Raw genomic sequence first — 16,771 nt, 5'->3', positions numbered from 1 at the left:
TCTGATAATCTATCACTCAGGCTTCGAAACGAACATTTAGGCAGGTTGTTTAAACATTTTGTAGTCATTTTGAAAAACGACTTTTCCTTTCAAGATTCCTTTCTGTTTTTCATTTTCTATCGAGGAGCTGATTAGTAACTCATCAATAGAAAATAATTTTTAATTAGTAAAATTTAAAAAAAAAAAGGTAAGAACCAGTTATCTCTCCTTCCATTATAAACTTCCTAACCACTCAATCCCTCTAGTTTCTAACCTTGCATCCTCTTCCATTCCTGACAATCCTCCGAGGCGCCTGAAAAGAAGATGGCCACGAGACCAGCTAATGTAAAATGTCATTAGAGTGCTACCAATGGGTAATTTCTCTACACGCCTGTAACACTCCTTTTTAACTAAGATCGTATTTACTTAATGTATTATGTAATATACAGTTGTAAATTTCAATAAAGATATTAAAAAAAAAAAAAACCTTTTAAGAAAAAATATTTCCGTATTCTGATAATCTAAAATTTTTGGGATGTTACAAGGATCATTTGTAATAACTGGGAAATAGTCCATAATGATATTCGACAATCGACCACTTCCAGTTTAAGTAGCCATCTGTAGTTTCAATTCTGTGGAAGGAATTATTTGTAAAGGATCTTCCATGCAGGTCTTAAGTCATCGTCTGTCCGTCTGAGAACTATAAATTTTATTACTGAGGTAAAGTTTGTAGTTATAGAAAAGCCAATCACGATATTTTTACTATCTGACGATTTCTGTTGTTAGGAAATCTTGAGAAACCAGATTGAGGATAAAACTACTTGAGGCCAATACCAGCTGAAGCAGGAAGCGAGGAAGGAAGGAAAGTTTCGTGAATGGGGCGTCGAAACCGTTAGTGTTTCTCTACGGCAAGGCCTGGCTTCGTTTAGGGTCGCTTATAGATTCAGATTGCACTCCTAGTATCGAGGCTACTCATTACGTCGACCTCGAATCTCCTGCGTATCTGGGTCTAGTAACAGCAGTTATGGCAGAATTTATAACAGATTTGAACAGGTCGAAATATAGAGGCAGAACCGGTTAAATGAGTCTTGGGCCGTTTCCTAACTGGACAAGCATAGCGCTGCCGGGAGACGGTGCTTAGCCCGACTAAGAAAAATTTGGAGATTATAACTGAGTTTCCGAATTGATCTCAGGTTGTTAGTCATCGCCTGGTCGCGGTTGCTTACCGGCCGAAGGCACGACGCTCTACTCCGAATTTAATTTTTTAAATTCATTAAATAGGTAAAGAAAGGCCGAAGTGGTATAGAACGGTGCAGTAACCGAACTTCCTATCACATTAAAACTTCAATAACAAACAAACAAGGGGGAGATAATTTTATCCGTTATATTGAGTAGTTCGTTGAGTAGGGGTTAATATGAAAATATATACAAATAAAATAAGGATACGATATCTCGTAAGTAAAAAAAACAAACAATAATACGATTTTATAATATTGAAACAAAAAATTAACGCATATTCTATAAACATTTCATCTTAACAATCGTTTTGTATGAAACAACCACACATTCGTCCTAGTACACACATTTTAAAATTGGTAAAAATTATATCGAAATTCGTAGATTATCCTTGAAAAGGGTAAACTATGCCTATAGTGCCAAATTAATAGAAAATTGGCACCATAATAAGATTTTTTAAATTATTCAACTTCCTTAATATAAAACATTTTAAACGTATCTTGAAACGAAAAACTACAACTTGAAATATTAATGGAGAACTGCGTTTCATACACCCAGTGGACACGGTCCCTCCCCGTTCTTGTAACCCCCACTGAGGCTCCTGGACCAATGTTTTGATCCTGCCTTCAGCGGACCCAGCACACTCTCTGGATTGCCATTTGGAAAAGGGAGGGCTAAATTCCTAAATGTATATATATTTAGATTTAGGTTTTCAGTTATAAATCTTGTATATATTGTAAACACAAATTATGGGGTGGTAAAAAAAAAGGTTATACACGCACTGAATACATGCCACACAAAAACTAATTGTCTCTTAGTTTCAGATTTTATGAATGACGTCCGTTAAAAAGCCGTTGAAAAGTTCTGATGGTGTCCGCTTTCGGAGTGGAGGGTTCGAATGCATTATAATTGTGCCTTTTTGGCTGATACATTCATTAAGTTGTCCGTTAATAGGTGGTTCCGTTATTGTTGGATATTATTTTCACCAAACTGTTTCAGTTTTTTCTTTACTTTTCAGGATTGAAAAAAAAAATTCCCAGTTCCTATTAGCATAAAAAATAAATTTCAGAGGTAGTGGTTGGAGGAACAAGTTTATTGAGTTGGCTCAGTGTTCTTTTTTCTTAAACCAAGAATATCCAAATTGGGAACTGTTATTTCTCTGGCGGTATCCTTCTGGTTTTCCTAATGAAATCCATAAGATCCTATGATTTGACGTTTACTGCACCGGATTATATCATGGCCCAAGAGGTTTTATCTTAGGGTTGATAGAGTGAGAATTTCAGCTCGTATTTTTCAAACTTTAAGGTGAGACCCGCATTAGCTAGAGTAGTCCCAAATAAGGCAAACTTCACACTAATACATTAAGTTGGATTTAGCTGAATTTCTTTATCTTCTTGCAAGGATATCACATGAATAATGCTAACATTAATTCTACCGAACACTTTGGATGAATTTTGTTGCAGGGAGAATATAAAATAAAGATTATTATAAAATAAATATAAATTATATTGGCACTTTAAAAACAAAATCTTTTCTAATTGTGGCTTTAATTCCTAATCTATCTCAAAGCCCACTTCTTCTTTTTTTTTCTTTGCTTAATGTTATTGTTCTATCGGACCTGCAAATAAAATTTCCAGTCACAGATATTTTCGCTGCTTTTGAATCTTACCAGTGGGCCGAAATTGGAATTATTTCTTTTCGCAAAAAAAATGGAAGATAGCTTCCGTAGCGGGGCATTACTATACATATAACTTATTCTGGACATTAAAAGCTAAAAGAATGAATGCACTACATTTACTAAACATAATTCTTTGGACAATAATCAGCATATATAAAGCTGGCTTTGACAGTGCTTCACACGTCTAACGACGCTTTGTGAAAAACTGAAGCCTTATCTTCTATATTCGAATTTAATTCTGACTCATAATTTAAATTCAGAAACATGTATTAATGAAACAAAAATGGCCCTTAAGTATTATTTAGGCCACGTTTATTATTCCCGAACTCTTTCAATCTAACTGTCAATAACAATTTGGATTTGTGTTAATGTACATGGTGATTTAAGCTTGTAATTCTCATACGTGTTGTTGAAAAGACTATTTTTTATGGTTATAAAATAAACTTATGTATAAAAGTTAATAAAATTTGTACAATACAAACTCAATTTTTTTCTTTTCGGAAATTATAAGTTAACCCTTACATAATTCATTTTTCTTTGTCGCTTATTAGATATTCACTATGTTTTAAAAAAAATAAACTGAAAAAAAAAGGTTTTTAAATCGTTTATTGATAATTTTTACCACAACATATGTTTGCTTCTTTTATATTTATATCTATGGGTTATCATTTTTGTATAATTTCTTACTTCGGTTATTAGAGTGTTTAAAAAGTTAGGGCAAGATTGAAAGAAATTATGATTCCATATTTACAAGTGTTCATGTATCAAATTTATAATGTGAGCTAAGTCGACAAAAGTGAAAGAATTCATATTTTCACAAAGTGTTTTTAATAGAGACTAACAACAAGATTAACAAGCTCCGAGAGAAATGGTCTTAGTAAATTAATAGGAGTTTAAAGAGTTAGGGCAAGATTTTTAGAAATTATGAGTCAATTTTCATATACATTCTTGTACGTTATCTGTATTTAGTCCTCGATGTATCTTAGCTATTCTTGTGTAAAATAAATAGTAGTTGACAATTCCTTCTGTTGGAATACTTTTAGTTTTTTTTAATTGTTTGAATAAGTGAAGCTCTATATGAGACCTGTATACGTTATGATAGGGTTTACTTGTGCCTCATTGGGTATCGATTTATTTCTGGGAGATAGTTTGAATTTTTTTTTTAAACATGAAAATATTTTGTTCAATATTTCCTTGCTTTTTCTAATTTTGAACTAATATGATGTTTTAAAAGCAGTTAATTGCATTACGTGATTCCTACGTATTCTAAAATTTTGGTAAAAGGTATAGTAGTATCATTTAAAACTATAAACTTATAATAAATAAACAAACATACTGACTGTCCTACTTCCTATGTTTATTTTAATAAATAAGGTCACAGTTAATGTTTACATGCATACGCTTAAGTATATAATTACTCTTGTATATATTACTGTCACTCACTCCTCAAAACGTTTCACGTTGAGAAAAAGAGGACGCGGATCCGAAGTGGCATTCCACCGAACCGTAGCTGGATAAGGTTAATGCCTCCGTTAATGACAACGGAGCATAATAACGTCGATAGCGGAAAGGATCCCATTTCGAAATGTCGCCATTTTGTCTCTTTTTAGCGAGACCGTTTTCGAAATGCATTTTAGCTCCCAAGTAGAACGCAACGGTGCTGGAGGTGTCGCAAATCTTTTGAGAAATTACTGTCATAAGTCTCGCTGCAAAGGCAGATTATCCGATTACTGGTTAAGTGCCGTGTAAACTTAATTTTAGCCAGTGTCACTCGATCTATCTACTGCCACCTTCATAAAGGATGTAATCAAGAAGTTTCCTTATATAAAGCACTTATGATGTCAGTGGTACAAAAAATAAAGTAGCAAAATGAAGTTTAACGCTGTGAAAGAATAATTAAATATTTAAAAAAAATGTTTTTTAATGTAAACAATTCAAAAAGTAAATATTTTTTGTAAATCTATAATTGAATTTCAGTTTTAGAAATTAAAAAATGTTTGGTTAAAATATAAATGTAACTGTAAGAAGCGGACATCATGAAATTTATAAATCAAAATTAAAAACCCCAAACTACTTCTAAATCCTTTCCAAAATCAAGATTTGTTCTGATGGTAGAAAACATAGAATGAACATCTAACTACAAAGTTATTTTTAAATTCTCAAATATTTAAGAGGATATACACCTATTCAAGCTCAGATTTATATATTAGTTTTTAGACAAAGATAGATTCTTATAAAAACAATTTAATTTGTATTCTTAATATTTTGTTATGGTTATATTCCTAATAATCTTGAGCGTTCGTTGTCATAGAATTTTCACTTACCAACCTACATATGTCCCCAAATTTTATGACGATTGGTAGACTCGTGTTTTGCTGGATGATCGAAACATTTATATTTCCCTGTTGTTATAAAAATTTGTATTTTAAGATTCCTCGAGGTTTATCGAATATAAATTTACAGTTTAATTGCTGGTTTAATCAAAATCTCTAATATCATTTTGGAAAAAAATGTGAAAAATTGATTCTATAAAGTGTCAATCCTGGTCGGTCGATTTTATCGAAAAAGCTGATGTGTCATCTCAGGCCTATGCCCACCTTAAATATATTATTTCGGTTTCGTACGATTTTTCACTTTTGTCTGGGCTGTTGAACATTTTGTGGGCTTTGTTTTTTTGGCCTTTTTGGTTTTTAAAACCTTTTTAAGTTTCCGTTTCTACATATAACTGACAGATATATTCATATTATAAAGGCTTCGTATTATAATAAGCTGGGAGCAAAATTATTTTTTAAGGGCAGTTAAAAAATAGTGGATACATGCATTTTAAGCGATTGCAACTGTAACGGGTTTTGGAAGAAACCTGACAACTTACAGGTTCGTTCTATGGCTTCAGAATAATCTCTTAACACAAAATCCTTTTGGAATCGAATAACCGGAATTTAACCCATTACTTCTGTTTTATTTAGGTTTCCACTCATACATGAAAGAAACGCTACGGAATTTCGGTATTGTTTAAATAATAATTTCTGTTGTTCTAAGTTGGAAGGACATTGTGAGATACATTTCTTATTATTATTAATTTAAAATTAAAATCAAATGTGATATAAATAGTGACACAATGATATATTACAAATTAGTGAAGAATTTACACATTGGTAAAAATCCAACAATATTTCTTATTTAAAAGGTCTCGAGGACATCTTGTTTTCAAAGGCCAATTATTAATTATTAATCAAAAGGATTAAGGAAAACCATTTTGAATCACATTTTAAAAAAAATAAAATTATATAGCTCATCGAAATTTTATTTTATTTTTGATTCCAAAACCAGCTAATTACGTTTTTATTTTTTTTTAAATTAACAGTCTTGGTAATAGATTGGGTCGAGGTAAAATAAATCTTCAATTATCAATCATAAATCAAAAAAATTACCAAAAAACCTTTTGAATCACATGAAACCTAAATTAAAAAAAAAAGTTACTATTTTATAACTTTTAACAAGAAATTATTTTAAAACTCATGATATTCATGTAGGATCAAGACTAGTTAATTAGACAACTGATTTTTAAAAAAATGTAAATGGATTAGCTACTTTTTTTTTTTTAATTTAAACGTTTAGAGAGATGATACATAATATGGACTAGCGTTTTAAATTCGAAGCTAATTTTGTTTATTTATTGTTTAATAATACAAATTTCATATCATACTCTATTGACAACTGAAGGTCATTTACAAAAATAAATATATTATCTCTTTAACATTGAACATTAAATTCGATTCTTTGTTCTCCTAGCCTTCCTTAGTTTGTCATGCTGACATTCACGTAGGTATATCGGCAAGCCCATGTCCTTATTTCCTTGTCATGATTCAGTATGCCACATTTTCCTTAATTAATTTTAAGCAATTAACCATCTAATAAATATGTTCCCTTTTTTCCTGAATGTTGAGGGTTGTACAGGTTAATTAATTATCATTATTTATCTCTTTTATTAATTTTCGTTACCTCTCCATCGAACGTAGAGTCGCTTTGTATTCATATTGGCATTAAAAATATATATATGTTCACAGCATCGAAAATTTTTACTTGCACTTTACTTTTTAGGCGTCCAAAATTAAATTTGATTCCGTTGTCGGATATGGTCACATTTGTGTTCTGGCGTAATCGATCGAACTGTTACTATGGTTTTGATGAAAGTTTTAGAGATCGTCCGGGTTGGTTGCTATCTAGTTGGTCATATATAAATTTTATCCGATTCCACTTACTACTGTGATTTTTACAAGCGTAAACTTTTTTTTTTTTTTCGTCGGCACAGAAATATTTCGAAAATCGATAGTTCAATTTGGTCTAAATTTGAAGGAAAATTGTAGTGTAAAATGGAACCACCATCAATTTTAACAGATTTCGTCAAATACTTTCGCTTAAGAATGCATTAACGTATTTTCCTCAGCACATCTATATTTCAAAAATATGAACATTAAATTCGATTCTTTGTTCTTCTACCCTTCCTTAGGTTGTCATGCTGACATTCACGTAGGTATATCGACAAGACCATGTCCTTATTTCCTTGTCATGATTCAGTCTGCCAAATAGGCTCCACCTAATTGGCTCGAAATCGGGTAGAGCTTGGTGGTTAGTGTTAGGATGGTCTAGAAAGAATTTTGGAAAATTCTAACCCCTCATTTTGCACAATGTACATGCACAAATCTTTCTTCCTTGATACACTCAAAGTTAGAAAATATCATTGACATAGTCTAGTATCAATTTTATCAATTAATTTCGTTTACCTATGTAATAAACAAATTTACTGAGTACAACTATGTTTGAACAATGGCTAATCTTATAGATTCTATTCTTTAACTATAAATATAATAATATTGATAAGTACGTACGCTATCAAAATATGCAGAAAAGGAATAAGTTTTTATAATTATATTATTTTATTTTATTTTTTTAAATGTAGCTTTAATGTGGTTCAAAAGGGTTTTCTTAATTTTTTTTAATACTTAATAATAGAAGAAATTATACTGATGATAATGTAGTTCCATGACTGTATTTAAAACTAAACTAAAAAGAGTTAATGTTAATTAATTTAATGAGTTTTATAGTTATTTAAGAGTTAATTACCATCTGTTTTAACAACGACTTGTCTCTTAAATTTTATTCTTTAATAATAAATGATCAACATTGAAATATCGACAAGTAAGTACACTATAGAGCCCTCAACCCGTTTTTTGTCTATCTTGACCTCAAACTCATCCTCGCTACCCACGGGGCTTAGAAAAAAAAACACTATAGATATAGGCAGAAAAGGGATAATTTCCAAAAAGGGCAATTAGTGTATATAAAATTGGAAAAAAAAAATGAAGATATAAACAGTGAGGAATTATATTAACCTTTGTACTTGTAAGGCCTTTTTGTATTATAAAATGAAGAAAATACTCACATTAAATAAATATGAATAAACTGTTCGATGCACAGTATCATTTATCTAACTTAGATTAAGTTAAAGGACATGAGTCCTTGTATAAAGAACTGTCTATTTCATAGTATTACATAAATAGATTTGTTTTTCAAAATTCAAATGTTCAATTAGTTTAAGAATTTTGCACTTATTTTGATTTTATATAATTGTGAAATTTTCTATCGAAAGTCAACATATACACTTCTAGAAATTTAAAAAAAAAAGTATTATAGAAGGATCTAATGTAGATAAGTTTATTTTTTATTAAAAATGTTGATTAGTATCACCCATTTAGCAAAGACAGATTTAAATTTTTAAATAAACTGGATAATATTGGAAGCTATAATTATACGTGTTTACCTACAACTCTTCAGGAAAAACTTTCACAATTATTGCCGACAATTACCTTGAAACTTGGTACTCAGGTAATTATCAAGTTGGAATTAGACCTATCCGTGCTCTGATGTTCTATTTATAGGCAGCATATAGTTTGAACATCGGAACTTAAGACTTGAGGTCCTTGCTAATGCCTTAATGAGGTATTGCTCCCATTACACCTGGGACTGCTATCTGGGGATTTCTGGAACTGTGTGGGATTGTTCCAACTTGGAACTAGGCCAGAGCACTTATCACACTGGCAAAGGACAAGTGTGGTTAAATTGTTTGTCAATTGGAACAATTAGTAGTCAATTACAGAACCTGAGGTATTAAATCACAGTCGTCTTATTATGGCTTCTTTTTATTGTAATGAAAAATCGCAACAGAACCCTTTTAATTATAATAATAGCTGAAGCAACCTTGGCTTCTAAATATTTATTAAAAAAAACACCAAAATACTCTAAAATTGAAAGTAGCTATTTTATGTTATTTGCCAAAATGTATAACATATTGTTTATAAATTAAAATTGGTGAAATATGCTTGCCTTTAAATTTAACAAATTTATCTTTATCTTAAATAAATTTCAAGCAATTATCATCGAATCTTGCTAAGACAACCTGAAGATCAAAATTTAAAACGCAATTTTGCTTAGCTCATTTATTTATATCTTAGACGTTGCGGTGATACAACGTTCTCCTATTTAGCAACTATCCTTTAAATTTTAAATAAGCTTTTCTAATGTCGCTTATAATCAATCAATTGCATTTCAAATTATTTAATCAAAAAGGTTATTAAACAATCAATAACATTAAAACATATTTTTTAAAATATGTTTAAATTTGTTAACCTGACTTGACCCTGAGGTGAGTAAAAAATAAAAAAAAAATAACAAGTTTTAAAATATAACTATAATATAGTTAATTCAATGAAAAAAAAAAAAGAAAAGCATCTAGATAGAATTGTGAAACAAATCAATAATATTTTAGGAAAAAAATATATTTGAGCAGTTCTTTGAAAACTTTATATTTACTATATAATAATATAAAATAATCACTTGGAAGGGAAATTATTATTACTAACAATAATTATTGTATTTATATGCTATCATATAGAAAAACTGTTAATATTTGGTTCTGTTGATCAGCGATTAGTTCTGAATAGGGTACTTAGAGGAAAGGAAAATTTTTAAGTGATCAGTAGTTATTTTTAATAATATTAAATAAATACGTAAATTATTTATTATTGATTCCACCTCTATCCATAGGGGTCATTTGTGGATTAAATTGGAATTGTTATACTTTATTTTAAAATTTAAAGTTTTTTTAGAAAAACTTTTTTTTTGAAAAAAGTTTAACTTTTGCAGTAGAGTATAATGATTTGAATTTAGTTCACCAATGAGGTAGTATTAGAATGAACTGAACTGTCAGAATATATAATCTGGCAAGAAAATAGCCGATACTTTTTAACTAGGCCAACACAAGACACAACATAGTGCCGTTTGCTTGAAATGATACTGACAGAAATTTGAAAAAATCCACTGCATTACAACTTCGAAAAGTCTATGGACAGTATTATAGCCTCACATGTATAAGTTATTTGTCCAACTTGAATTGCTGAAACAAATGCTGGAGATCACGTTTTCGTGTGCACCCGAGGCCAGAGCACTGACAACCTTCAACTGGACACAACTCCCCCGCTACCGTGTCTACATCACACCATTATGGATGTTTAGAAAAATACTCAATTTATTTAATAAAGCATAAATAAACACGTGTGTTACGTTTAAGTATATAAATAATCACTAAATCCTATATCAATTTCAGACATTTCGTTTTACATTCTTGCATTCTTACTTGAGACATTAATCTTTCCAAAAAAAGGCTTGAATCTTAGATCTGTCCTATCTTTTTTTTCAAAGCCCCTATATAAATATTTTAATGACATATATAAACAATATTTTTATGCATAAGAAATAAAAGAAAAACTTAACCTAATACTTTTTTTTCTTACCTCCTTTATTAAATATATAAATAGCAGAATTAATATACATCTAAATATATGCATATGTAAACCTAATACTATTTTTTTATTTTATTTTCAAAACCTCTTTATTTTTCATTTAAATTTAAAATACAATAATATATAATACATATATATAGATACACACACACAAAATACAAATTATATCTTTGTTTGCCGTATGGCATTATAAGAATAATTACAATGTCCGCTGAATATACACTGGGTATACACTGGTGGTATAATAACTGGGGGCTAACAGAGAATGACGGAGAGGGATCATTCCGGCTGGTGGTGTGGTGACTTCAAGTTGAAGCAATACGAATAAAAATACTTATAAATAAATAATTATTATTTAGATAAATATATTTGTTTTTAAAGATAACCGAGTTGGGCAATTAGCCTGCAATAGGTAGGAAACAAATGAAATAATTTGGAAATATTCATTTTAAGTTATGTTAGAATGTATAGTACAAATATTGTTATGCGTTCAGTGAACTTTAAGTAAATTATATGAATATGTTAGGTGTCTTCTTCGAAAGGAAAAAATAAACCAAGTTGAGACATAAAAGTCAATAGATATTTGTGTTTTAGATTTAAATTACCAAATCTCAAAAAAAATTAATATATAATAAATATATACTTATTAATAATGTTCAATATTGTATGGAAAAAGTTTGATAATCTATGTAATAATTTTAATAGTTTATTTAGACTATATTTGATCATATATGTTCGCATTACTTTTGGTTGCAAAAAAACACAATGTACTTTTATAGATGTAGGTGGGGAATCTGTGGGCTTTGGCGGAAATCATGGAGAGCCGAAAATGTACGGAATAAACTATTTGTCAGGATATGAAAAGGTAGTTGGGGCTTTATTCAATAACCTCCTTACATTAAAGATCAGATACCCGTACGTACACACTTGATGAGTATTTGGGGGCTGATTCATCGATCACTATCTACTCAATCATCAAATCCGCTAAATATATATTTATATATTGTTCTCCAATTAGTAATTCAAAGAAAAATCAATTTAACAAATATTAAACAATAAATTTAATTGTAGTGAAAATCAATAAATATGTTAAAAATGAGGAAAATAAAATAAAAATCGTGACCTTGGATATCTGACATGATTGTAGAAGGACTGATTCATCCTCTGTAGAACCCCCCTCCACCCCTCGCCCTAGTCGGCACAGACCGGAATGGCGCAGGTTCCCTTTCCGCCTGGCAGAACTGAAATTATTCCACAGCAGCCATTCTCTCCTAAACGGAGGCCCCGTCTGTTATCTAGATTTCATTTTCGAACAGGATAAAAAAACTTAATCAACTCCTTAAAAATAGAACTTTTCAATTTCTCATCATAAAATCTTGTTAAAAATTAGATAATTATGGTACATTTTTTTAATTCCAGGATATATAATATGAAAATATTGTTCATCAGTTTGAATTTCATAAAACTGTATAATATCCGGGTGCACCCTCGTAATGACAAAAAACATTTTTTTTGCCTCTACCTATTCTTTTCTTTTTTTTTTCTATAATTTATTAGAGTGCCATTTCACTTGCCTAAAGGACTTGCACTCGACCACTTTTCTTCCAATTCCTACGAAGACCGGTTACTTTACAAGGAGTAATAGAGCTAATGAAGTGTAGTTAGAGGCGATTACATCTACTGATGGATGTCGTTACGACATCGTAGTCTCGTCGCTATTGCATCTCGTTGATAAGAAGTTAATGTGATTAAACTATTATCCTTCCATTCGGTCAACAATGTCTGACTTCCTCACATTGTTAAGGCCCCCATTAAATAATTTTCAACTCCGTCCTGAAAAAAACAACGTGTCACTCAGATTTAGGGGCACATGTTTTTAAAGACGCGTATCATCTTAACTAGCTATGATTCCATCAAACAAGATCGTTAAATTCATCTATTCTACGAAATTATTCATTTCACATTTAATGACTGAAGTCAATTTTAGTTTATTGTTTTAATTTTCTCAACTACGAAGGTAATCAACGATAACTTGAACAACCAAAAGCAATAGATTATAACAGACCCTGTAGGACTTTAATTTTAGGAAAATATTTACTTTTTTAAATTAATAATTTTAAATTAAACTGGATAAACTCTGAAATCTTTTTGAGTTAATAAAATATTTATCTTGATAATCTTGGAATTTTTATTCAAAACTCTAATCACTCTAACTGAAACAAATCTATCCTTTCAATAGTTGTGGCTATGAGAGCAAAATTATGCTTACCCATAAAATCTTTAAAACTTCAATTTTGAATTTTCGTTGTTTATTTAGTGCACCATTATGGCGTTTGATGCATTGGAAACCTAATTTTAAAATATTCAGATAGGTAGAAGCAAATTGACGTTCTAAATAATTTTTTTTAGTTGTAATCTTACTAATGTTGGTAAGGCCAATTTTGCTCACAAGTCCCTTATTACTGTGGATCGCTTATATTATTTTAATATTTACTATATAAGTATTCCTCATTTCACACTCTGACTTTAGGAATAACTGAATATGTCTGTAATATAAAAACATTAATTCGTATATCATGCTTTCAATATGCGTATACAGTATAAATTATTCTAATCTTTTTTTTTTTATGTGTTTCAGGAGATGGATGCGTCGAAAAACCACTATGTACCCTTTGGAAAAACTACCAAAGCTCTTGTAAACCAGATGTTCAGATGAAAGTAACCGTTACCCAGTCAGGACTGAAGGCTCTGACTAAAGAACATGGGCTCACCGAATACTGGAGCCACCGCATCACCTACTGCTTGGCGCCCCCGGCCTACCCCAAGGTCTTCTGTTGGGTGTATCGGCACGAAGGAAGAAAGCTGAAGCAGGAACTGCGCTGCCACGCCGTGCTCTGCAGCAAGGAGAGCATTGCCCGCAGGATGGCCCAGGACCTCAGCTTCAGGCTCACCCAGGCCCTGCTCGAGTTCAAGAGGGACAAACTCAGCAAACAAAACGCCAGGTTGTCCTTAGCCAACGCCGTGTACGACAACCCTTCTCTCCCAAGGCGGAAGATTCTTTTATCTACCGGTTCCCAAAACTACAGGCCGCCTTTGGAGAGATCTAAATCTGCTCCTAAACTGATGTCCATCGAGGAGAGTTTAGAAGAAGAACAGGAGGAATGCGAAGTCAGGAGGAGTTTTAGGACAAGGATGCGAGTACCCCAACCTTCATTCACCGATGATGTATGGGGGAAAAATTCAGTACATGTACCTGGAGAATTTGATCTTCAAGAGGAATTCAAAGGATTCGATGAAACTGGAGAAGACAAAGAAGAAAAAGTAATATTCGATCCTCAAGTAGAAAGAGAGAGAAAAGCAGTCGTGAGGATGTCATGGGGAGGAGAAGACATTTCAGAAACTGTGTTTGTAACAGACTTGAAAAGTGATCCGCCAGATCTTATTGAAAACGTGTCGATAGGGAAGGACGTTGGTAACGATCTGTTAGATAATAGGAAAAAACTTTTAGATTCATTATTGGACCCGGGAGTGGAGAGTCTAGAAGCGGCCTTCACCAAACTATACCCGGACCTAGACTACCTTGAGGAGGAGTCGACGCCGTCGCTGCAGAGCATATCCAGTGGCTCGGACACCTGTCGTCCACTGCGGCAATGCGATCTGGATTCGCTATCGGAGGAGGACAGCGACGAGAGTGGATTTGCTGAAGTGGGGGACGACAAGATCCGGGACCTCCCTTCGCACCACCTTGTCAAGCCTTGCCTGCTTGCGACGCAATCCGCCTCCTTGGAGGTCTGATAGGAGTCACCATCAATTCGCCCAACAATGACTCTCTTATCTTTGGAATCGGCCGAGTTTGTGTTCATTTACTTTTTGTTGTTGCAATTGTGTATAGTCATTGTGTTGCATGTAAATATTGTGTTTCATGTTGTTTTATTTGTAATTTATATTGTACATTGCGTTATTTAAGTAAACAATATGGTAAGGAAAAAACCAAATGTGGATCGTATTATCCCTAAATCGATGTATTTATAAAGAGAGATTTACTTGAAGAATTCAAGGATAGTATTTGAAAGTGAACGGATATTACCTTTTTTTATGGTTGATCTTGAATGCAAGATTTGTTTTTCCAGTCGAAACATCCAATATTTCGGATGGAATATTTTTTTTAGGGGCATTCTTAAAATATGATACACAATCAAAATAATTTATCGTGCTTTGGCACAAATTTTAATTTACTTAGGTCGATATAAGACCTATTCCATTATGCGCTACATTTTATCATTATTAAGGGCCATGCATGACATACTTATAGGACCAAAAAACTAGAAATTCACTGTGAATATGAAATAGTTATAGATTTAGAACATAATATGGATTTTATGTAGAAACCATTATCAGAAATTTGTATTATATACTTAGAACAGATGTTATAATAAAAATATTTGTTATATTGAAGAAATAGAAACGTAGAAAGAACATAATGAAATTTGATGTAGTGTCATTGTTATAACTAATATTTAAATTGTTAAAGTAGAGATCGATATATTTGAAAAATAAATATTTTATATACGTATTATTTTCTAATAAAAATATAAAGTAAATTGATGCTTATCCATTAGTATATCTCTTGAAGAATCTGTAATACACGTATACTTGAATATTATATATTTTTTTTATACGTGTATGTAATTTGAATTAAATTATGGGCTGGGACTATGTTTTTCATTGCATAAAATTATCTCCCTCATAATACTGAGGAATGGGTTCGATGTTAACATATAAAAACATAATATGTTTCCGTGTTTGTACCGCTGTTCTGATCAGTACCTTTGTGAAATTATAATCAATTGCATCTATTGCAATATGTTTGTCGTTTCTGGTCAAATGGTTATAGTATTAGTGTATGCACTGTATGTACCTTTATACAAATGAGTTTGTCACATAGCCTGAACGTTAATATAGATACTAGATTGCCCTGTCTATGTATTAGTTATGTGTATAGTCAGTAACTTGATATGTAACAAACCTAAGTCTATTTTCTATATATTTGTAATATAAAATAATCAATTATTAAAATGAAATCGTTTTATCGTTGTAAATAAAATATTTTACGTTGTCATTCTTTGTTATCTTTTTTTTTAGAATAGCTACCCATGAAAATATTTTAAGATTAAAAAAAAAATTCAGACTTTTGTTTTAATGAACAAACATTCTGTGGTCATTAAAATTTGTGTGTTGAAATGAACAAAAAAACGAAGTTGCAATATAATGTTTAAAAGATCTTAAGAATGGCTAAATATATTAAAAATACATTTTGTGTTTTTAATAATGTATAGAATAATCAAGCCATAAATTTATAGATTTTTTTGTGCGAGTTTCGACTAAATTCAATTAAATATTTAAAGTTATGGTTACCAGTGTCCTTTACAGCTTAATATTATTATTTATTTGTCATTAAGATGCAATATTTGCAATTCTAGAACATTGTTTGATAGTACAAAATTAAAAAAAAAAATACACCAAAAGTAACAAAATAAGTTATTACCAAAAAAATAAAGATAATGATGTGTTTTGATTTTTTTTTTTTTTATTCCTGTTCCAACCTTGCTCTCCCCTTCCTCCCCAAATAAAATTCATGAACAATAGTACGTTTTAAGTACAATAGTTTGATTCAAGTAATATGTAAGTAAAATATTATGTTTTAAAGCTAAGAAAGACAATGTATTAATAATATAACGGTCCTGTCTGTTATTTAATTTTTACTTTCACTTACCTGTATATGTTAAACATAAATAAAGAAAAAAAAAGTTTCTGTATATTAAAAATAACATTAATCAAAGTTTTTAAATTTTTTTCCACATTAGTTTGAGAAATATAATATAAAAAAATAAATGTTGCCCAAAATAGGAATAAAACTACATATTAGTGTGTATATATTATAAAAGTGATGTAAGTTTCCTTTGTGTTATATTAATATTGTAAATAAGCCCCAAGTAAAAATGACTAGCTAATACTTCCG

At 30.9% G+C, this 16,771-nt stretch overlaps 1 protein-coding gene across 1 annotated transcript in view; it reads left to right on the top strand.

The window, feature by feature from the left end:
* Positions 1 to 16,327, top strand: part of LOC106683750 (protein FAM43A) — a 145,316-nt gene extending 128,989 nt beyond the window's left edge. Inside the window, exon 2 of the mRNA XM_014425424.3 lies at positions 13,391 to 16,327. Coding sequence (XP_014280910.1) covers positions 13,391 to 14,547 — 1,157 coding nt within the window. The 3' untranslated portion in view covers positions 14,548 to 16,327. The remainder of the gene's footprint in view (positions 1 to 13,390) is intronic.
* The last annotated feature ends 444 nt before the right edge of the window (positions 16,328 to 16,771 follow it).

This window comes from Halyomorpha halys, unplaced genomic scaffold, assembly GCF_000696795.3.
Source record: "Halyomorpha halys isolate HHAL.00 unplaced genomic scaffold, Hhal_1.1 Scaffold512.1, whole genome shotgun sequence".
Taxonomy (NCBI): domain Eukaryota; kingdom Metazoa; phylum Arthropoda; class Insecta; order Hemiptera; family Pentatomidae; genus Halyomorpha; species Halyomorpha halys.
This window is presented reverse-complemented; position numbering and strand designations above follow the sequence as displayed.